The sequence below is a fragment of the Passer domesticus genome, chromosome Z, assembly GCF_036417665.1.
Source record: "Passer domesticus isolate bPasDom1 chromosome Z, bPasDom1.hap1, whole genome shotgun sequence".
NCBI lineage: Eukaryota > Metazoa > Chordata > Aves > Passeriformes > Passeridae > Passer > Passer domesticus.
In genome coordinates, this window is record NC_087512.1 from 48,760,332 (window position 1) to 48,782,105 (window position 21,774).

At 47.8% G+C, this 21,774-nt stretch overlaps 1 protein-coding gene and 1 long non-coding RNA gene across 3 annotated transcripts; one reads left to right on the forward strand and one right to left on the reverse strand.

Moving 5' to 3' along the window:
- Positions 1–4,251: 4,251 nt before the first annotated feature.
- On the reverse strand, positions 4,252–10,016 carry LOC135291044 (uncharacterized). 2 transcript variants are annotated; one of them, XR_010353913.1, is made up of 3 exons: positions 9,643–10,016; positions 6,017–6,130; positions 4,252–5,105 (listed from the first exon to the last, which is right to left on the reverse strand). It is a non-coding gene; the product is annotated as an uncharacterized LOC135291044 (long non-coding RNA). The 2 variants fall into 2 exon arrangements; XR_010353912.1 differs by lacking the exon at positions 4,252–5,105 and having other exon boundaries at positions 5,668–6,130.
- Positions 10,017–12,018: 2,002 nt separating this feature from the next.
- LOC135290897 (serine/threonine-protein kinase PAK 3-like) lies at positions 12,019–21,222 on the forward strand. Its single transcript, XM_064404916.1, has 7 exons — positions 12,019–12,153; positions 13,100–13,163; positions 15,040–15,088; positions 16,218–16,330; positions 16,855–17,710; positions 18,144–19,039; positions 19,188–21,222. Exons 2-5 carry the CDS (start codon positions 13,102–13,104, stop codon positions 17,030–17,032), a joined length of 402 nt encoding a protein of 133 aa, XP_064260986.1. The 5' UTR covers positions 12,019–12,153; positions 13,100–13,101; the 3' UTR covers positions 17,033–17,710; positions 18,144–19,039; positions 19,188–21,222.
- The last annotated feature ends 552 nt before the right edge of the window (positions 21,223–21,774 follow it).

Here is a 21,774-nt window from a genome sequence, read left to right on the forward strand (position 1 = left end):
CCAGGGTTTCTGACATTTGTGTTGGTGTTCCCTGGGAAATGCTGACATTTGGGGAAGTGCCTTTGGAGGAGAGGAGCTTGATTCTCAAGGCAACTGCTTCCCCAGGAGCCCCCAGTGAGGTAGGTGCAATTACAATCTGCACCCCAGCTCATGCTCAGTATTTACTACAATCTTAAATAACAATAAAGTCAAACACAACAGATGACTGATGTTCCTACCTTCTGCTTCCCAAACACAGCCAAGGGTGGCAGCAGCTACAGCTCCATTCTCCTGAGCTCACAGCGCAGCGCAGCTGCTCCAGCCACACCAGCACGGGACTGGCCGCAGGTTGTACAGCCCGTGCCTGAGCCAGGATCAAAGCGCGTTTCCTCTCAGGTAATGGGAGCCCCGCGCTCTTCCACAGGAGAATGAATGTCAAGAATGCCAGAGCAAATTGAAGTCTCTTGAGCCTGGTGAAGGTGAAATCTGCTTCTGTCCTTGTATAGAGCTATGGGTTTGTTTACATGGCTTCTCCTTCCCTTTTCTGCCTGGCTTTCTCACCTGCAGTTTTCCAAAGAAAAGTGAAGCCATAGGTGGAATAAATAGACTCCACAACCTGATGTAGTTATGAAGTGGGTCTGTATTGTCAGCACCGGGCACAAGTGAGATAGCTCTCCTGAAAACTTGTGCCCTGAGCCCTGGTTTGAGCCCCATCTTTTATTCACAAAGGTGCTCCATATACATGACATTCAACCCCTGGCCCTGCCTGTCCTCGCCTGGCATGATAATTAGATCCATGCCCTTCTGAGCATGCCTTGTTCATGGTGGGGGTGACATAGGAGTCTTTGGTGGTCTCTGAGGCTGAAGATTGTGGTCATCCGTATGGCTGAACTTTTCAACTTTTCTCCTTTGTGCGTGTGCTTTGGTCCCTTGGTGCTTATCTGAGTACGTCTCTCAGTCTTGATGAGCTTGGAGAGAGAGAGGAGCCCTTTATCTGGGTTTCTGCATCCTTGGTCTTCTCCCAGTATTGTTCTTTATGCAAGAAGCTTCTAAAATTGGCGTTTTTCTATTCTATAGAAAACCTCTATAGACAGAGGTTTCTTAAGTAAATGGTTAAAATTCAACACATAATTCTGCAAGCTAAAATTTAAATGCTTAATTCATATTGCTAACTCAAGGGAGTTCCAAAAATCTCTCTTTCAAAAGCAACAAACCTTTGAAAGGTTAAACCTCAACATAACTGTGATCCTCAATCAATACCTCCATTTTCCACTTGCTTAAACTCTCTTTGTCCTGGGCACTCTGTATGGCCTTTTTCCTGGAAGCTCTCTGGCTGTCTTGAATGCTTATGGAGTAAAACGTAATCCCTGATCTATTTTCAACTCTCTGCACAGACAGAGACTGCTGGAAGGGAGGTAGGACTGGTATTGGGGACCTGGCAGCTTGTCCAGGAAACAAAATGATTGAAATTATGGCAATGTGGACAAGGCATGCAAGTCCAGGTGGTAAGCTCAAACATGCAAGTACTTGCAGTTTCCCCTCAGTACTTGACAGTTTAGGGGTATGGTCTCTTCTTATTTCTGTCTCTTAATCCTCAATCCTTGCCACACTCCTTCAACATCTTTTGCATTGTGATCTTCCATGTTTTCTCCCTCCCTTCTTCTTTCTGTGACTTTCTGTACACGCCAGACAATCTGTCATACACTGTCAGCTTGCTCAGTCACCCGAGCAGTGATAATGATGGTGTAGAAATTGTAGTGGCACAGTAGGCAAACGTGTCATGCTTCTGTGTGCCCTCTGCAGGCAAAGCTGCTTCCCAAAGCTTCAGTCAAACTTGGAACAAAGGCTTGTCACCACTGCTTTGTTGTGGTTTATGCATTGATGGAGCAACACTTCTGTCTCAGCCCGCTTAAGCCACTGCAAAGCTGGAATTGTTGCTTTAGCAGCAGATGTGATGGCAGGGTTCTTACTGCTCCATAGTAAGAACTCTGCAGTTCTTCTAGAAGAGGTTTGTGATCTTTGTGCAATAAGAGCGATGCCTTAAACTGCTGCAGTGCAAGTCATGCACTCGTGAGATGTGTTTTCAGACACAGGTATTTCTATATATGCCTAGTGAGTGGCCTCCTGGGGAGCAGGGACAAACGAGGAAGGAAAGTGGGCTGATAAAACATGCTTCTGCTTCAAAAAAAAGCCATGACTTCCCTTCACAGAGAAGGATATAAAATTTTTCTTCATTGGCCTGAAGGGAATAAACAAGTCTCTCTATGTCCTGATCTTTTACTAGTCTGAAATTGTTCAGAAAGGTTGTAATTTTTTTTTTTTTTTTTTTTTTTTTTTTTTTTTTTTTTTTTTTTTTTTTTTGGTGGGGGGTTGGGGTCTGCATTTCAAGCCTGTTCTCCCAGCAGTCAGGGCCCTGCACAGCTGCTGTGGGTGGGGCAGGTGCTCAGGTAATTACCAACAGGTGCTTGGTAATTACTAACAGCCAGGTGAGAAGTTGGCTTGTGCCTGGTTGAGGGCTTGAGGACTGTGGTGAGAGAAGGGCCAGGGAGTGGAGTGGAAAATACTATTTACACAAGCAGGTATAGGTGGATGTCTGGGGTGTAGGTGGGATTTAACTGGTTTTGGTACTGCATTTATGAAGAATTGAACATTTAACTCTGAGATAGGACTATTTAGTTGCTACTCTAAATGCTGGGTTTACTGACATGGAATGTAGTTTCTTTGTATTTTGCTCTGAGAGTGTCTCAACAACATTGACGTCCAATTACAGTCGTCATAAACACAAGTTAATATCTTACTTTTTGTTGCAAACAGAAGCTGAAAGGCCCAATGGATCTTGCATTCAGTAATGTACACATTTCTAAAAGAAGTGGCTCTCTCCTGTTCCTGTGGCTGGCTGGTCTCTTCAGGCTAGAAAAACATTTCTGGGAGCATTTTCTTGCTGCTCCAATATCTCTATGCCCTTGGAACCTGATGCAAATACTGCATGTTTCTAAAATTATCTCTAGGCCCTTCCATTTTCTACTTTGCACCTGTCACCTAGGGGAGAAACCAGTCTGATAAGGTTTTATTTTTTGTAGGCCTCTCCAATTGCAGCCCATTGTATTTAGCTGCAAAATCCTAAATCATGCTATCAGGATACCTGAAATGGACACTGGTAGAGAGTAAAAAAACAATGCCTGATACAGATGCTATCAACTATTTTTAGTTCCTGACAGTCCAGTATTGCCCTTACCCAAGGACTGTTCTTGTTTTTTTCTCTTTTTCTCAGTTCTCAGTTCTGTGATGGCTGAGAAACAAAAATCCCAAGTAAGGGTATCCAGAGTAGATGGACATGATGAGAATTCGGGGTAAATTTGACCATACACTGATCTGTAGGATTGCCCTCCTCCATGGAAGACTGTAGTGGTGTGATTGCAATCATTTCTGCTGGTCGGTGTTTTTAGTGTTAACACAGCTCCCCAGGGAGCCAGCCAGATTTTATGACTCTCTTTGGAACTGAAGGAAAAAGAGAAGAAAATGTGTCTGTGGTGTTTTCCTGCAGCAGTTCCACATGCTATTTGTGGCATGTAACAATTAGCTTCCACACCTAGGAACTGCTTGTGCTGCAGTCTTAAGTGTGCTAGCTGTGAGAGCTGCTTCTGGAGAAAGGTGATTTCTATTACTGCTGTGTAAATTCTTCCTCCAGAATGAGAACAACCCAACAACTTCCTAGTTGCTTCCAGATGGTTGCATAAGGGTTTGTATTTGTACCCCTGTTGTTGGATGTTTGAATTCTGTAGTCAAGCTACCCAAAAGGTCCAAGAGCTGTATCCAAGCAAGGGTGTGTTTGGATGGTGGTCTGGGACAGAGAGTATTCTCCTCTGTAGTTAAAACTGGCCAAGTTTAAGCTTTTTAATTGACAGGCATTTTTAACTGGAAAAATAACAGTTTTTGAAAGAGAGAGTTTTGAAATCCCCATAGTACATAATGTAAACCTAGAGCATATTTTACAAGCTCACTTTGGGAACTGCTTGCAATTCAATGTTGCCTCCTGAGGTCTCTCAAGTTGTGGGTGTCTTAAAGAAGAAGAGAAATAGGAATTTACGAGAGAGGAAACAGAACTCCAGAACTTTTCACTACACCCGTCCTGTACCGAAGTGGCTGTTGTGAAAAATACAGCCAGCCCCATGAAACTTAGCAGTGTGAAGAGACTGCTGCACAGCATCAGCTGAACTTCAGTGTGTCTGAGCCAGTACTGCTGGCACAAATGCCGCCAGCATTATCTCTGCACCCTGGGACACTTCCCAGTTCCTGTGCCTTGACACTGCTTTCCCATGGGGCTGGGGAAGGCGTTTGGCTCTATGAACTGGCTGGTGCTGTGAAACAGGTCCATTTTTGCAGATGAGGTGATGGTGTGCACGTGTCCACATGTCTCCCTGCCTTAGTGCCCTTTGTGAGCTTCTTACTTGAGCTGGGATTTGTGGAGTGGTTAAAGCTTGCTGCCTTTTATTTCTTTGCTCCTATTCAGAGAAATGAGTTGTTGAAGTCCCTGAAATGTTCTGTTTTCATCCTTATGCAAGACAGTGAGGAATGCGTTCTTTTCATCCCTTAGGTAATTCTTTGCTTTATTATTGCATGCAGTGAGATAGGATTAGTGTGGGTTACAAGCAGTAAGAGAATATGGAATCAGACAACAATAAGCACAAGTGCAAAAGGTAAAAATAGTCTCAGGAATTAACCTAGTAGTTTGAGATTTCTATGAATATATAAAACACTTGCAACAATGCTTAAATCTTTTTTTTTCTTTCTGATAAAAAATGTATTTTCAAGTATTTTGCATACGGGATTCCCCTGGGATGTAAGAACGTGAAGCATTTCAAGTCTGCAGCTTCAGGAATGAAATAAACTTTTGACTCAAGTTGTCAACCTGAATAAACTCTGAACTACCCCACAGCAATTGCAAGTTATAGCTAATAATGATGGAATAAAACCACAATTGCTCTTTTTCCTCTTAGCATTTTCTCCCTGGTCCTATAAAGATTGGGTTTGTGCCTTGTTCCTTAGTTTGGTTTCCAAACCATTCCATGTCCTCAATAGATCTGGAGAACTGCCTCATGCGTAGGTCTGAAGAATCAGTTTTGAATCTAGGAAATTAAAGGAAGAATTGCACTTCATAAGCTTGGGCTTCTGGATTGAAAGCTTTAGATCATTCAAGCAGACATTGCTGAGTGTTCAACCTGGTCTGGCAGGCTCCTCTCTCTGAAAGGTGGGCAACTGAAACCTCTGTGTTTGCACAGAAAGGCAAGTTATAGGATAGCTGGGAATTGGCTCTGGCCAGCTGGTGTCCCAGGTGTCATCTTTAATAGTTGTTTTCTTATGTTATTAGTAACCAGGCCATTAGGCCAAGCACCTGTATTGTTTGGGTTTTTGGTTGGTTTTTGTTGTTTTTTTTTTTTTTAATTTTTAAAAATTATTTGAGGGTTGGTCTGTTTGGTTTTGCTTCTGTTTGCTTGTTTTAGTTTTGGCTAGCTGCGTTGGCAGGTGGCTGTGAGTGCACTGTAGTACCCCCAGCGGCTGCCCAGCTCTGCTCTATTATGTTTCTTTTTCTTAGCCAGGTCTCATAAGCCCTCAAAAGAAATATAATACAGCCAAGGACAGCTTATGTATTACTTTGGGGGCATAAAATTAGCAGGATGACTTCTGCAGCAGTGTTAGAAACAAAAAGGTTTAATAAAAGGCATAATAACAAAGAGAAAAACTCGAGCCAGGTGCAGAGGTCTGCTCCTGGTAAAAACACCTCACAAAAGCACTTAGCTCTTTTCTCTTCTTTTTCTCCCTGATGGATCAAGCAGGACTTTTTGGCTTCTATCCAATTAGATGTCCTCAAGTATTTGGTGAAGTCCCTGAGGTCCCATGAGGTGGCTTTTCACCTAATCCTTGAGAGAAACTTTTGGCCTTCTTTCCTTTTTTCGGGGACAAAGGCTAGTTTTGCCACTCTGCCATTAGGGTGCACACTCCTACAGACATGGCTCTGTTTTCTTTCTTGCTCTCTTACCTCTGTGGCACTCAAAGCCATACTTGCTATTGTAGTCATTAGCTACAAGGTCCTGCTAGGATGGTTGACTAATTCAGGAACAAACAGCCATGCTGCCATACCAGGGACACTGCTCTGGAAATGGGCAGAAAGAGAAACCATTCAATGTTTTTCACTTTAGAAATGTTCCATTGCAGCTTTATCTGCAGCAGAGTTACATTTACTGTACTGTCCAATACAATTCCATGTGTCCAGAGCTAACTTTAATCACATAACTTAGGAGTGTCCAGCTGTAAATCTCACAGCCATGGGATCAAAAGTCCTTTCCACTTCTGGTTAAGTGGCTCTCCTTTCTGGGTCTGGATGTACACCCAGTCTCCTGAGTAGTGAGGACATTCTTGAACATTCAGGCTTATTAGTGAGACCAAAACAACAAACTTGCATGATGATAAAAGCATTTCCTCCTAAGGGTTACAGATGCTCTAGCAGCAGCATTTCGGCCTCCATGCATAAGGGTGGCAGACAAGGCTCAATAGCCAGGAGTGCCAGAAGCAGGCAGGGCAGGAGCAGTTTGCAAAGCTTCTGGTGGCAGACAAGGCTCAATAGCCAGGGCTGCCAGAAGGAGGCAGGGCAGGAGCAGTTTGCAAAGCTTCCTTAAGAATCCGGGGAAACCGAATCCCCATTTAATCCCCATTTTCTTTCCAGAGAGCATCTTGGGATATTTCAATCCACCACCTTCTCTCAACAACCATAACTTTTTGGAGGTGATGCCAAGATTTTGTTTTCTCAGTTTTGATCCTTAAATGCTGAAATAACTTACAACAACACAGACGAAGGTCAATGGGCTTCAGCTCTTTCTCATGCATTGCTTGGGGTTCTCTCCCCTGCAAGGGGTCCAAACTTGTCACATCACAGGTTGTTCCCCGGGCAAAAGACTAGGAATTTTCACCATGTGCTTCCTTCTCCAAAAGTTCTATTTCATTCCCCCAAATCCAAATTCGCAAAACATTCTCCATTTCCCTTTCTTTGCAATCATTGCTTATTTTCCCGTGTAGTTCAACCACTTCTGTTGCAGAATGAGGTAGCACTGCCAGACACTGCATCCTGATAAGCGAATTCCTTCTTTATCAGTGAGCAGGGCTTGGGATGAGGAGGGAAGAAGATTGGCTTTGCAGAGCCGAACCTCTCCTCCAGGGAGCAGAGGAAGGTGACATCATCTTCGGGGCATCCTACCTCTGTATTTTATAGGGGCTGGCGGAGTTTAGAGTGAGGGGCGGGGTTGGACTTTGAGGCATTAAAGCCCTCCCAAGGGCTGCAGGGCTGACCTTGCAGTCAGGAACGCCCTGCTGTTCCTGGAGTCTGGAAAACACTGCTTCCAGACCTTCCCCAGCACTGTTAAATTGCAACTCTAAACCTCTCTGGCTTTGGAGGAACATGTTTAACTGATTTCTCATGGTTTGGGGGCTGGCTTCACCCTGGCATTCAATTCCTGCTCTGGCCTCAGGCTGGCTATTGTTTCAGGTTCTGAGGCAATTTGCAGCTGATGGGCACCATACAGCTCTGAGTCAAACCTCCATGCATATGGATACCACGCATGGTCCTTTACTGGGAGTTTTTAATTTTCTTCTACCAAATTTCATGTTTCTCCACAAGTAACTGTGGATGGTGCTAGTTCCTCTCCATCCCCATCTCTCTTTAGGGCTGGACAAGCTTTCTATATAAGCTTTTAGCAAGTGCGGCAGTGGAGAGCAGTTCAGATCAGTTTCTGCGTGGGATTCCATTACTTTTCTGCCAGAAAAGAGCAGCTTTGACTGAAAATTTATTTCTCCTTTGTTATGTCATGAACAGTTAATGCTGTATAAAAGGCCCAAGTCACCTCAAGAGTACCTGGCTTGCTGTGCCAATTAAAATGCAAGCATCCAAAAATGTTGCTCTGTGAGACACTTTAAAAGGACTTCAACTTGTTCATGTACTCTAAGTTAGAAAAGCAGGAGAAATACCGACGAGATGTTCTCAAGAGTTCGGAATAACATAAAAACCCTTGACTGGCAACGTTTGAAAATCAGAGAACTTTAAAGGCAAAAATAATTTAGAGCAGGATTCAATCAACATAAAACATTCCATGAAGGATTAACTTAGCCCATTTAACTTATAATCTCTGCAAGTTAATTTACATTTAGATTATTAAACCTGTTAGATTTTAAATTATTCAAAACTCTGAGAGGAGGGAAAAGGGAGAAGAAAGAGAAAGAGAGAATGACAGAAAAGAACCAACATAGCTATCACTCCAGGTTCCAGTGGTGTTCAGCTGATAGAAATTCCAAGAGGAGGTAGGGTCAAGACATGTGGTGGCCACATATCCCAAGGTAAATAGCCTTTGGCTCTCCTGGGGCCTTCCCCCACATGGGGCTCCCACTCACTTGGCCATTTAGGAGCTGGGTTAGGGGCTCCAGACACAGGTGTGGAGCATTGCCTCTGGTGTGCCAGGGATCAGCGGCCACTGCTGGGCTGGGATACAGGCCTGGGGGTGTGGGGCGTGCTGAGTGGGGCATCGCCTCACCAGAGCAAGGCTTCATCTGCCCCTTTCCCTACATACAAGCCCCTGAAGTGTTGAGCCAGCACTCTCTTCTAGTCCCTCACAGCAAGGTGTCCAGGTTCCTGTGCTTCTTGGCTGTCAAGACTCCACAGATTTGCAACTGGATCTTAAGAAACTTGGACATCTATTCCTTCCAAAAGCGGCTGCATGAGGGTTGTTTATACTTTCTAAGGCATTCCCTCCATTCTATGTCCTCTTCTTGAGGTGGTCCTTGTAAAGCCTCTCCTCTCTCCCCTTCTCCATGACAATGGAAAGGGACAATGGAGAAAACAATCGATGAGAGGTTAAAACTATTAGAGTTACAGTGTAGTGAGGAAATAAAAAGCAGTGCACAACAATAAGAAGAAAATTGTGCAAAAGGGGTACTGGCTTATGCAACAAAGGTGAAGTGTCACATGGGGCTGCTGAAACAAAGACAGGATGGCGAGGGCTTACAGAATGGTTCTGATGGTAGATGGGGGCTGCTGGTGCTGCCTGGAGCAGCTGTGCACCTGCAGTGGCAGTTTCCTGCTCCCTCTCTGCAGCAGGGATGGTGGCAGTGGTGATGGTGATGGGTGTCTCTCTGTCCCTGCAGAGCTCTGTTTGGCACTGCCGCTGCCATCAGTCTGCCACGCTGGGCATGTGTGTGGGAATGGGATCTGCCGCTTCGCTGCCTCTTCCTACCACCCTGCTGGGCTCCACTTGGCTTGGCTGGACTCACTTGGGATCAGTGTCACCACTGTGGCTTGCCTTGTTCTGCTGGAGCAGAAAAACAGTCCCACATGCCACCCTGGCCCTGATGGTTTCAGCTGTGTGTCAGAGCTGTCATTTCTGTGCCACCCATCTCAGCCCCATCTCCTAACAAATACTGTGGAAGGACAAAAATGGGGGAAAAATGGGGTGGTGCTTTGGTCCCAAGGCCTCCCTGCTAGAGTGAGTCAGACAGAACAATCCTCCTTGCATTCTCTGTCATGGCATTTCCCTGCTGAAATCACACCCATGGCTATGATGTAAAATGTTTTGAATATATAGTATTCAATAATATAATATACATACATACATATATACATACATATATATATATAGAAAGATCCATGACCATGTCTCTGTACCTAGGAGAAACCACTAAATGTAATTAAAGCAGTGCTTCTTCTCCTTGTTTTCTGATTTCTAGAACAAAGGAATAAGCCTTCTGGTTTTTGCTCAGCAGAAATAGTGGCCAAAGACCACTAATGTGGTTCCTCACATCCTGGTCCCTTCTCAGTGCTCAGCTTCTCAGTGTGGGCTCCAGGGGCTCAGTGTGTTTCTACTCTTAGATGCCTTGAGCAACAGGTGATGGACTAGGAGGGCTTTGTGTGTTGCTTTGTAACAGAGGAGAACTTTGCAGGCTTTTTTTGGCATTAGGTGTAGAGAAGGTCTGGTTCTGTGCATGAATTCACAATCCAGCCTAGGGCGGCCGCTATTGTGATGTCAGCGGCCGCATCCCGGCGTTGTCAAGGCAAAGTTGTTGTGCCGAGGCCTGGAAGGGCTCAGTGTGCAGAGCAGCTCTGTGGCACTCTCACTGCGGGCAGAACCTGCTGATCGACGAGGTCTCTGCCAGCAGGACTCTCAGTATTTTTGCTTTTCCCCACAGGCGTTGTCTGCTGCAGACTTGAGCAGCGCTGCTCAAGCCATGGAGGGAGTGTGTGCTGCAGTTTGCACAGCTTTTTCTGTGGCAGAACCACTGGGACTTTCTCAGTCCCAGGTTTCTATGGGTTGAGTGGCCAAAGAGGACAAAAGGTAGACATCAGGCAGTATTTTGTGCTGTTGACGTGCTTGCTGTGTGACACAGGGGTTGCAGCTGGAGTGATGTAGTGAAAGCAGAATGCTCTGTCTTTGGGTTGACTTTTTGGTGGGCTTGCCCAGCACAGGCAGTTTTCTTTCAGCATCTGGTTGTTTTTCCCTTGTGTGTTGCAGGTCACATCAGCCATGCCTGGAGAGAATCCGGTCTTTGGGTGAGTGGGAAAGGAGCCTCTGGCCTTGGGAGCATTTGACAATTGTGGAGCAAGCTGTGAGCTGGGCCTGTTGCAGACCAGTGCCAGCCTGGTTGCATGAATGAAAGTACAGTCCAGACTCTTTGCAGCAAGAGCAGCAGCAGCAGGAGGAGCCTGGGCTGTTTTCTGCAGTTCCTTTTCAGAGCTTTTAAGCAGCTGGAAGTGGGGTTGCTTGGTGCTTTAAGCCATGAGAGAATTTCACCTGCACAAGAGAGTGCAGTCCCATCTAATTGTCCCATTTTACTTGAGTTGGAGCAACTTAGAATCCCATTTCCCTACAGATGATTTCTCCTTAGTGCATCTGGGTCTAGAGCTGAATATAAAGAAGGTCATGTGTCCCTCATGCTGCTGTCTGTCTGCAGAGCCCAACACCAACCTCGGAGGCTCCTCTGGCTATGTGTCTTCCTGCGGAAAAGGCCAAAGAGGAGGAAGATGCTCCCCAAACTGCACCTGCTGCCACTGCAGGGCCTGAGCATCCAGCATCAGTAAGTGGCAGCTCTGGGTAGTGCTGTGGCTACAGCAAAGCATAGCTGCAAGTTTCTGATCAGACAGCACCTCCCGTGCCTGGCTGAAGATGCTGAGGGCTGGAATCATTCCAGCCCTTCCCCCAGTCAGTTAGGCTTGGAAAAGGGGAGTGGAACTTGGATTGTTCAGACATCTGAACAGTAGGCAGTAGGCACCTTCCTACTGTTCTGAAAGGGGCTGTGAATTTGTCTTAGCAAGAGACAAGAGGTAGCATTAAGATGTCTTTGGATGCTCCTGGGGTACAAGTGAGGCCCTTGGTGGCCAGTGGCTGTGCAGGCTCCCTGTCCCCTGTGAGGAGAGCAGTGCAAATATGCAGTTCAAAAGCTTGCAGGATATGAGGTGGCACTGTCCCCAGGAGGGACCTGGCCCTCCCCACAGAGCAGCTGTCAGTAGCTAAAGGAAGAGCTGAGCTGCAGCAGGGCCTGTAGCTGAATATAGGTAAGGTTGTGAATGACAGGTTCTTTCCTGTCCCTCGTGCTGCTGACTGTCCACAGAGCACAAGGGCAGCGTCAGCACCTGCTCTGGCTGCCTCTGTACCCGAGGAAGAGGCTGAAGAGGAGGAAGGTGCCAATGAACCTGGCCCTGCTGTCAGCCCAGGGCTGGAGCAAACAACACCAGTAAGTGCCCCCTTTGAGTAGCAGTGTCTTTGGTGTCATTTTGTCCGTCATGTAAAAGCAGCCTTGGGATTTTGTGCCTTGAGCTGTTGAAGCAAGCTGCACAAGCTGGGAGGTGAAGAGTCCTGGGTGTGGCCAGCAGCATCTTCCTAGGGGTGTGCATTTGAAATGGGATGGGAGGGGCATCTCTGCCAGGCACATTTGTGACCCAAATTCATTTCTTGTCCCAGAGCTCCACCTCCTCTGTCCTGGCAGCTGCAGGAGCTGCAGCTGAAGGCTGGGAAGAAGGCTCCAGTGCCCAGGCTGGAAGCTCAAGCACGAGCAGCTCGTGCACCTGGAGCACGACTAGCTCCTCGGGCAGCAGAGAGCAGCAGCGAGAGAGCACAGAGGACAAGTGCCTGGCCGTGCTGAGTAGGTCCTTTGTGATCCTTGTGTGCCGGAGCGGTGCCTTGTGTGTGCGTGTGTCGGCATGAGCTGTCCCACCTCCTGCTCCTGCTCAGCTGAGTGCCAGGTCCTGAGGCCTCCACACAGGACCTGTTGTTGTGCCCTGAGGTGGTGAGGGATCAGCGGGGTGTTGCTCCTGCCTCTGAGAGCAGCTCGGCCTGGTTTGGCTTTGCCTGAGCTTCCCTGTAGGCAAAAGGCCAAGCAGAGCTTGCTTCTGGCTGAGCAGGAGGCTGTGACCTCGCGAATGAGTAGGCCTCAAGGAGCTCCTGCGGGGCCCAGCTGCTGTGGGCACGGCCAAGGTCATCTTCAGCACTCAGCCTGTCCTAAAGGCTGAGGGGCCTCATTCCTGAGGCCATCACAGTAGCTTATAACATGAGCTGCTGCTCCTGAAAGGCTGAAGGGCATTGTTTAGGCAAAGTCCTGCTTAAAGCTGGACATCTGGGCTCTGCTGGAAGCACACTATTCTTCCTGTTCTGGAGAGAGCAGCTGATGATAAAAATTGATGCCAGAACCCAAGATGCCTTTGATGTTTGCAAGGATGAAAGCTTGTGTTGAATGTCACGGAGTGTTCATTGCCAAGAACAGCAAGGTTTTGTTTTTCCTGCTGCCCTTAATGTTTCTAGAAAACAATCATTTCTCTTGGTTAGAGTTTTCTGATCCCTGTCTCCTCTGACTGTTTCTCCATGTGCTTAGATTGCAGTTTAGACTTTTAGTTTAGTGCAGGCCATCTGCGCTGCAGGGCTGCTTGTCTTGCTGCTGCTGTTTTTGAGGTGGTGCTGGTGCGGTGGTGTTGTTGTTTCCCGACTGACTGAGTTGAGAGGGCCCAGTGTCCCAGAGAGTGGGGCTGCCTTTGTGATCTGCTGCAGGGTGTGATCTCTTTTGAAGTGAGCATCTTTCCTTGGGCTTTTTACAGAGATGCTGGTGAGCAAGGGAGATCCTGAGGCGAAATACACAGAAGTGGAAACTCTTGGCAAAGGGTGAGTGCAGCCACAGTTCCTTCTTCAAAGGGAGGAGCTGTGCATTTTGCTGGTGTCACATCTCCCTGGAGTGACAATCTCCAAAGCTGCTCAGACACTGCGTTAAGATGATGCCTGGTGATCTCTCAGTGCTGGCCAGCATTTATAGCTGTGGTCTAAAGGCACAGCAGAGACACCGGGATGCTGACAATGTCTTTCCTGCAGCAAAGAGCAGCACCTGGCAGATCTCCTGTCCCTCAAGTGTGTTTGCACCTGTTTGCCGCTTTTTGTAGGAGAAATAATTTTTGAGTGTCTCAAAATAATACAAAATACGTGGGAATGAAAGGAGGAGAAACCCCATTGCCTCAAAGGTCAAGTTAGCTATCAGGAAGCAGCTCTCGGTAACATTTCTTTCCTGTATTTTGCTGAAAACAAGATTCAGTGGTCAGGATGACCACCACCTAGTCTAGAAGCCAAAAGCAGAAATGAAACAGCACCTCTCTTTTGTGACTGAGGTGGCAAAAGACAAAGCTTCAGGGGAATGCCCAGTGCCAATGCACTCTAGAGTAGAAGGCATCATTTGCCTGATGGCAGACCCCTCATGGATCCTGTGGGGTTTAGGCCTTTGCTGCAAAGAATCCACCAAGCTGTTCCCCTTGAAAGCCAGCTCTGCTGACTGTAGATGGGATTGATTTGCAACATTTTCTCTGTACCATGTGTCCTGGTTTAGGGCAATTTTGGGAGGAAACCTCCCGACAGGGCCCCTCCCAAAAGGAAACCCACATGGCCACTGCCCCCAGCCGGTGTGGGAACAATTTCCTTGGAGATAAGTGGAAAGAAGTTGTTTATTTAACAGGCAAAGCACTCCCCAGCACACAAAATGAACAATACTGGATGTCAAAACTCATTTGCTGCTCTGAAGAGATGGCAAGTTCAGAAAGTCTCTCCTGGGGTTTGTCACTGTGTTATCTGTCCCTCCAGTGCTGGGAAAGGCTGCAGAGTAGGCCCTGGTGGGCTACAAAGTGTGAGCTCTCGATGTTTTGCCGGGTCCCAGTCTGGAGCAGGTTTGAATGGTTCCAAGAAAAGAGAAAGAAAAACAGTAAAGGGAAAACTCAGACTGCCTTAGCTAGCTAAACTAACTAACTAACTAAAAAGCAAAAGGAGTGTGGTGCTCTACCCCAACTGTGCCCAGACAACAACACTGGAGTTCCGTGTTCCAGCAGACTGCGGGGCAGAGTGCAGTTGATAACAAAACTCTGTGCTCCCTCTTCTCCTGACACCTACTGTCTGATCCAATCTTGGAGGCACAGAATATAACATCCAGCATAAACAGAACAGGTGACTGGGGGTGCAAGCATCATAACATCACCCCAGAACAGAAGCCAAATGTACAAGAAGTCACCAGAAAAGTAGAGTCCTTCCAGTGTCAGGTGCACTGAAGAGAAGCAGCTGCCAACGGCTCTGGACCCAGAGCACAGCTGTCTAAGGATCCTGTGTTTTGAGGACTTCTCCATTTGTGTGTGCAGCAAGGGAAGCCTTTGCCTGCTCTGGCTGTGGCTGGACACTATTTTCCTTGCAAGCTGGAAAAGGAATCTGTGTCTAGAGGATTTCCTCCAATGGCTGTTACAGGGCTTCAGGCTTCTCAGAAGGCCTGAGTGGTGGTGCTTGAGTTTGGCAGACAGACTCCATGGAGAGATGTGAGAAGACCCAACTGGTAAATTCCTGGAAGAATCAGACACATGGACAGATAGAGAAAAGAAAAAGGAGAAAAGACCCAGAGAAGAATCTGTCGTGTTCCACTTACTGTTTGCCCAAGCACTTTTTTCCCGTTGGACTGCAGTGTTTTGCACTTGCAGGGACTAAAGGATATCTTTCTCTGCTGCTGTTTTGTTTCTAGGGGTTTCGGCACTGTGTGCATGGCAGTGGAGTCTGCCACAGGAGAAGAGGTAAGCGTCAAGCAGCGCCGCAGCTTCTGCAGCTCTCGAGTGCCCTCCCCTCTGCTGTGAGCTGTGGCTGAGCTTTGGGTCGCCAGCAGAGCTTTGCTGCAAAGGCAAATGGAGTGCAGAGCAGTGACTGCCTGCCAAATACAGTGGGGACAGATTTTGTCCTTCTCAGCTGCCCCAGGGGATGCAAGGAGGCCAAGCGGTATCGTTCAGAGGAGAACACACTGGCTGGGTCTAAGTGCCCAGGTGGTGTCTCAGAGCATGGCACTGCTCTTTGGGGCTGCAGGGTTCCTGAATTCTCATTTCTGGCTGTTAGCCAATACATGGGAATCGTGCTGGTAGTTCTGTAGCCACCTGCAGTGCTGCCCTTGGGATCTGTACTTAGAGAGAGAGAGGTCTGCAAGGAGTCTGTCAAGGGCCTAAGCCCTGCTCAGAGCCTGGTGTACATCCCTAGAGGATCCAGGCTTGGGTTATTTCTTTTTACAGTCAGGCAGTAATTGCAAATATCAGTGGTGTGAAGTAAAGTATTTTAGTGGAATGAAATGCAAATTCCTGAAGTGAGGAAGTGCTAGGATTGTCTATTTTGTCCTTAATGATGGTTTCATCATCATGGCATTTTTTCTGTGAAATATGTAGGGTTGTATTTCTTAGGGGGAATAACCCTCAGGATGATTTTAGGACAGCATTGTATCTGTCCTGTCTGTAAGAGTTTGCTTTGTAGTTGTGCAATGGAGAATGCCAGTGGTTGCTGGAGGAATGATCAAGCCCCCTAGAAGTGCCCAAGGTTTCCCAGCACTTTTGCTCCATTTTTACTGGCACAAAATGGCTTCCTGCTTGCAAGAGGTGTGTCAATGACAATGGGAATGATAAAGTAAGGCCCTGGGGGAAGACGGTGGGCACAGTGAGTGTTGTTAGAGGTTTGAGGTGGAGAGCTCAGACCCTGTTTACAAGGCAAAGGGTATCTGTCTCTCTGTCCAGGGAGGTGCCCAAGCAAGCAGTCTGATGTCCAGTCACAGGGCAGTTTGGCCCAGCCCAGCTGGGCTACGGTCATCCCATAATCACTGTCTCCATCTTCCCCTTGTGGACCTGTGCCACACACTTCTTTGGTTCATGGTTTTCCATGTTGTTTTAGGTGGCCATCAAGAAAATTAGTCTCCTGCAAGGGAGCAGCAGTGAGCTGTGCCTGAATGAAATCCAGGTCATGCGTGGCACTAAGAATGCCAACCTTGTGAACTATGTAGACAGGTGAGTGGTTCTGCTGTCCTGCCATGAAAGGTCATTCACATCCTGCAAGCCAGAGGTTCAACCACTCCTTTGGGCGCTGGCAAAAGAGGATGGAGCTGTTAATTCCTGTTTCTGGGCTGATTTACAGCATCTTGGAAGGAGATTGCATTGGGGCTGCATTAATCTTTCCTGGCATACCTAGTGTGAAGGGCGCTTTCAAAGACAGGACTGGGCCCTGTCTTACTGAGCCAACAGCCTCCAAGTTCCTGTCCTCTCTCCACATTGTTTTGTTGGGTTTGGGGTTTGATTTTTCCCCTGGGTTTGAAGTGCTAACAAAGCACTGTCTATTGTATTTCCCTTGGCCTGTTGCATTGGTGTGGATACCGAGCTGTCTTTTACACTGCACAGAGTTCAAACCCTGTAGAGCATAGTGAATGACTACTCACTTCCTCCTGTGTTCCTCTGAGAGAGACACAGAAAACAAGAATCCACCAGGTCATGTAAGTGCATGCCTTAATTTCCATGCTGTTGTTTCCTCCTTTCAGCTACCTGGTGGACGAGGAACTCTGGCTTGTGATGGAATACATGGACGGAGGTTCTTTACATGATGTCATCAGGGAGACTCACATGGCAGAAGGAGAGATAGCAGCTGTCTCTCGGGAGGTAAGGGATGGCGCTTCTGCTTCCCATGGCTTGGTCGGGATGGTCCTTCCAAATGGGTGATAAGGAGAGGAGAGATTTCATCTTCCAAGCCTTTCTCTTATGTCCTTGGCAGTAGCAAGAGCATCTGAAGTGCCTGCCAGTGTCCCTGCCCTTCTTCTAGCGTGTTTGTGTTTGCCTCTCTAAACACTTCCCTGGTGCCTGTGTGTGCTGCATTCCTTCCCTGTAAGGGCAAATGTGATGGTGGCGCAAAGTGAAGCAGGGGGCAAAGACAAAGAGATACTCACAGGACTCTCCCAGAGCTCAGCCTCAAAGGAGAGCCTTGCACCCAAAGTGGTGTTTGCAAAGGCATCCACTGCTGTCTGGCTGGAGAGAGCACAGCCACTGCAGCAGGGCTCCTTCAGCCTGTGTTTGCCGGGCACTGGCCAGAGGAACAACTGCCCCTTCTCTCTCAGAAGCAAACACACCCTCACTTAGAAAGGCACTGCTGTCCTCGTGGTGGAGCAGCAGGCTCTTGCCCTTGCCAGCAGCCTGTCCTGCCATGGCTCACCGTCCCCCAGGAAGTCAGTGTTTCAGATGTGCCACTTCCCTGCCTGTGGGATGAAATCCACTTAGGCTCGTGTTTCTTTTTCCTCTCTCAGTGCCTGCAAGGCCTGGATTTCCTGCACTCCAAGCAAGTGATCCACCGCGATATCAAAAGCCACAACATTCTCCTGGGCTTGGATGGATCTGTCAAGTTGGGTGGGTGTTGCTGGCCAGGCTCAGCCGTGGCGGGCTGCGGTGTGGGGCTGCCTTTGGGTGGCTGCCAGTTCCCTGCAGAGGGGCCTGTGGCAGTGCAGGCTGCCCTGCTGCAAGCACAGAGCACAGCCACAAGGTGCAGAGAGGTGTTGCTGGGAAGAAGGGCCCAGGAGTGGCTTTGGGTTGTGTGTGTCCCTTCCCAAGCAAGGCAGTTTCAGTCTAATAGCTTCAGGGGACTAAAAGCCACTGCCTGAAACTGGGGACTTTTGCTAAGTGGCCAATTCTGTATTTCCTCGGCTGCAGGCTGAGGAATGGCTGTATGGCCCCTTTACAGCTGGGTTCCACACTGCCTTCTTGGACATTGGTACAGTGGGGATTTCTTTTGTTTGCTTTCCTAATTCACGCTGGCTTGATCAGAGTGGTTTTTCCTCCTCAGCTGATTTTGGCCTTGCTGCTCAGCTCACTGCTGAGCAGAGCAAACGGAGATCAGCTGTTGGGACTACTTACTGGATGGCGCCAGAAATTTTCACCAGGAAGCCCTATGGCCCCAAAGTGGACATCTGGTCCTTTGGAATTGTGGGGATCGAGATGGTGGAAGGAGCACCTCCGTACCTGATGAAAACCTCCCGCACGGTACGCTGCAGCTGCTCTCAGATACTGCTGTCACCCTGACAAAATCTGCTCCCATCCTTCTGCCTGGGAAGCTTGCAAACACCTGAAAATGATAGGTTCCAGGCTGCACAGTCTCTTGTGCTTCTTGGCTAGATCATCCCCTTGCCATTTTTGTGCATGAACAACACCAAAAAATCGTGATGCCTTTTGCTTGGCAGAAGCTTTGCCTCAGGGAGCAGGGAGCAGTGCTGAGCTGCATTTTGTGGAATAATCCTTGGAAATAGTAGAATAAGATGGAAGTCCTTCTTTTAAAATGCCTGAAGAGGTGGTGTCAGTGCTCAGAGAAGCAAAGTGTGCTGTTGCTGATGGAGCTGCTGCTAATTCCAGCAGCCAGTGAAATCAGGGGTCAAGGCAAGAGCCTTTGCATATTGGACTGGCTATGGCTGCCTCTGGCTTTGGGTTGTTTTAGTAGGGCTAGGGAGTAAAGTGCCACTGGAGAGTGGAGCTTGTCCAGTGGGGTCTGTGTGAGCAGTTTGGGGTGCGAAGGAGACAGGTAGAGTGTGGCATTTCCTTCTTCTCTAGGTTCAACAGCTGATAAGCACCGGGCCCCCCCCGAAGCTGCAGAAGCCCAGGCAGCAGTCGGCGTGGCTGCGAGACTTTCTGCACTGCTGCCTGGAGAGGGACGAGGACAGGCGCTGGTCTGCCCAGGAACTTCTGCAGGTAAAAGGCAAAGCGGCTGCACGTCCTGGATGTGCAGACAGCATTGCACAGAATGCCCTCCTTTCTGTATCTTTCTGGTAGCCAGAGAAAGCCTGTTTCAGCCTGTGGGGAAAGTAGAAGTTCATTGCTTCTTTTTCTCTTTGGGCAGCATCCGTTTGTTACATCAGCCAAGCCGACCTCCACCCTGATGCCTCTGATCATGGCCACACAGCAGTTTATGTCTGGCAGGAGATACTAGCCCTGGAAGAGGCCTTTGTTGTTGTTTGTAGTTTGTAGTCTGTAGTTTCTAGCTCGTAGTTTGTAGTTTGTTTAGAGTGAATAAATACTATAATAAATAAAATCTTCTCTGTGTTGGAACTTCTCTTTGTTCTCACCTTGTGAATAGGCTCTAAATTTCTTCTGAATGGTCAGGTGTTTCTCCAAGGTGGGAAGACCCATGGATGGGGTTTGTGACATGGTTTGTTTGTGAGCAAAGGTCATCTTCCTTCATCGCCTCCAGGCCACAACCTCTTGTGGAGATACAGGCTTGCAGCTGTGACTAGAGGAGCAGAGCAGGACAGAATGGAGCCGAGCAGTGGTGTCACTGCTGGGGATGCTGCTGTGCCTGTGGTTGTGTTGCAGCTCTTGGGAAAGGTTGGGAGTGTCTGTGTTGCTGTGGGCAGAGGGGGAGGGAGCTGGGCTTCTCCACAGTATCAGGCACAGGTGAGTGTCCAGTGGGAAGGCAAGTTCTGCCATGGGAACTGAGGCCAACATGAGGGAGTGAAAACTTGTTCAGTTTGGATCTGTGTGAGCCACTGTGGACACTGCTAGGGGACTTCCTGGGGCTATGCCCTGGAACAATGTTCCCTAGAACTTTAACCTCTCCCATGGAGTCCTGTTTTTCATTTCAATGTACAGTGATTATTGAAAATTATTGAAAATCATTTACTGTGTGATGTTTGGTGTTAAGTGACAGTATATTTGATGACATTTAAATTCAAATTTAGTTGCACAATATTTAACAAACTTCCTTTCCCAGTTTTCCTGTTGTACCCCTCACTTCCCTGAACCCACTATCCCTGAGAAGGAGAGGATGGGAGATGGAACCTGCTCAAGAGCACAGGTGAGCCACCAGTCATCTGCCATCTCCCCTCCTTTTCTGTCCTCTTGCCAGGACAGCACTGGCCATGCCAACCTGGAGTCTACCCTAACCCACTTTCTGACAGCCCTCAGCCCTACTCTTGCCTTCCTACTGTATTAGCCATTCCCCATTTTTGTTGGAATTCATGTTTTAGAGATCAAACTTACAATGGCTTATAAAACAGCCAGAGGACCGACTCTGTTGCCCCCACAGGAGACCTGTTCCTGGCCCTGCCAGAAGCTCCCCCACAGGCCAGTCTGCCGGGGTCGGCTGCCAGTGGTCTCTGCCCCAGCACGGGAAAAGGTGGTTCTGGGCAGGCCGCACTCTCGAAGAAGGAGTCTGGACTCTTGCTTTTCGGTCTTCAGTTGAGTTTATTGTTCCTTATCTACAAAGTTTTTCTGTCTGTCCAGCCGAGGTCTGATCAGCAAGACAGCCAAGGGCACTCTCTCCCGCCCATGGGGCGGTTGTCTCTTTTCTAGTAAAAACTACGTAGAAGATATTTACCTTTAATTTCCAATACTTTTCGCCCTTGTTGGCAAGTGCACTTTCCCTATGAACCAATCCACACATGCCAACATCATCCTGAACGTGGATGCCAAGGAGAAGAAAGAAGAAGGACAGGACATGCCCAAATTCCTCCATCTTAGTACCCCTGACCCCCATGTACAGAATTTCAAAAGACAAGAACCCAACGGCCCTGCAATGAATGCAGTTAGTCTGCCCTCAAATCTGGAAAAAGGTCTTTAAAAAGAGATATTGACCGAAGTCTGTAGTGGGTGGTCCCCTGCTGTGGCTAAGTCACAGTCCAAGGAACAGTAAAAGACAGCAAAGGCAGCTCTTCAGGTCTGGTTGCCCCTTTGATATTCTCTGTTTCAGCTATGAAATGAGAATCTCTATCTGATGACATTGCAAAAGGAATTCCTAATCTTAGTAGTTTTTGTTTTATTATTACTTGAGGTGATTCTTAGGGTTGGGTTTTTTGTTTGTTTGTTTGGGGTGTTTTTTGTTCTTTGTTTTTTGTGGTTTTTTTGTTGTTGTTGTTGTTGTGGTTTTTTTGTTTTGTTTTGGTTTGGTTTTTTTTTTAATGACAAGAAAAAGCCTCTGGGCATGCAGAAAATGGGTCCACTAGACTGCAGCAGGATTCATGGCTGGACAAGGCCATGACCTTCTCCTGTGGGAATTGGAGAACCTGGCCTGCAGTCTACAGAGTTACTCTGAAGACCATGTACTGTCCCCGGAACAAGACAGACCATGTGCTGTCCTCAAACAGATACACCAAGCAAGAAGGAGCATTGTGCCCAGATGAAGCCAAATGCCAAGCACACACAAGTGGGAACTGCTAATTTGGCACACCTTAGCTAAAGATGCTTATGGTGTGACAGCCAATCAGTAATTAACATGCATGTGTGAATGCAGCTACTGAACCAAGGAGCATTAAGCATTAGTGGCGTGAGACAGTGTCTAGGGAAGGATAAATGTGCCAAAGTTGCTTAACAGAGCAGAACAGCATGTAGCCACAAGGGCTGTGAGTGTCGTTCCTCGGCCGACTCTCCGTGGGACCCTCTTCCCTTTGGCGCCTGTGAACAGGGACTCTCTTTGCTGAAATGCAGTTCGC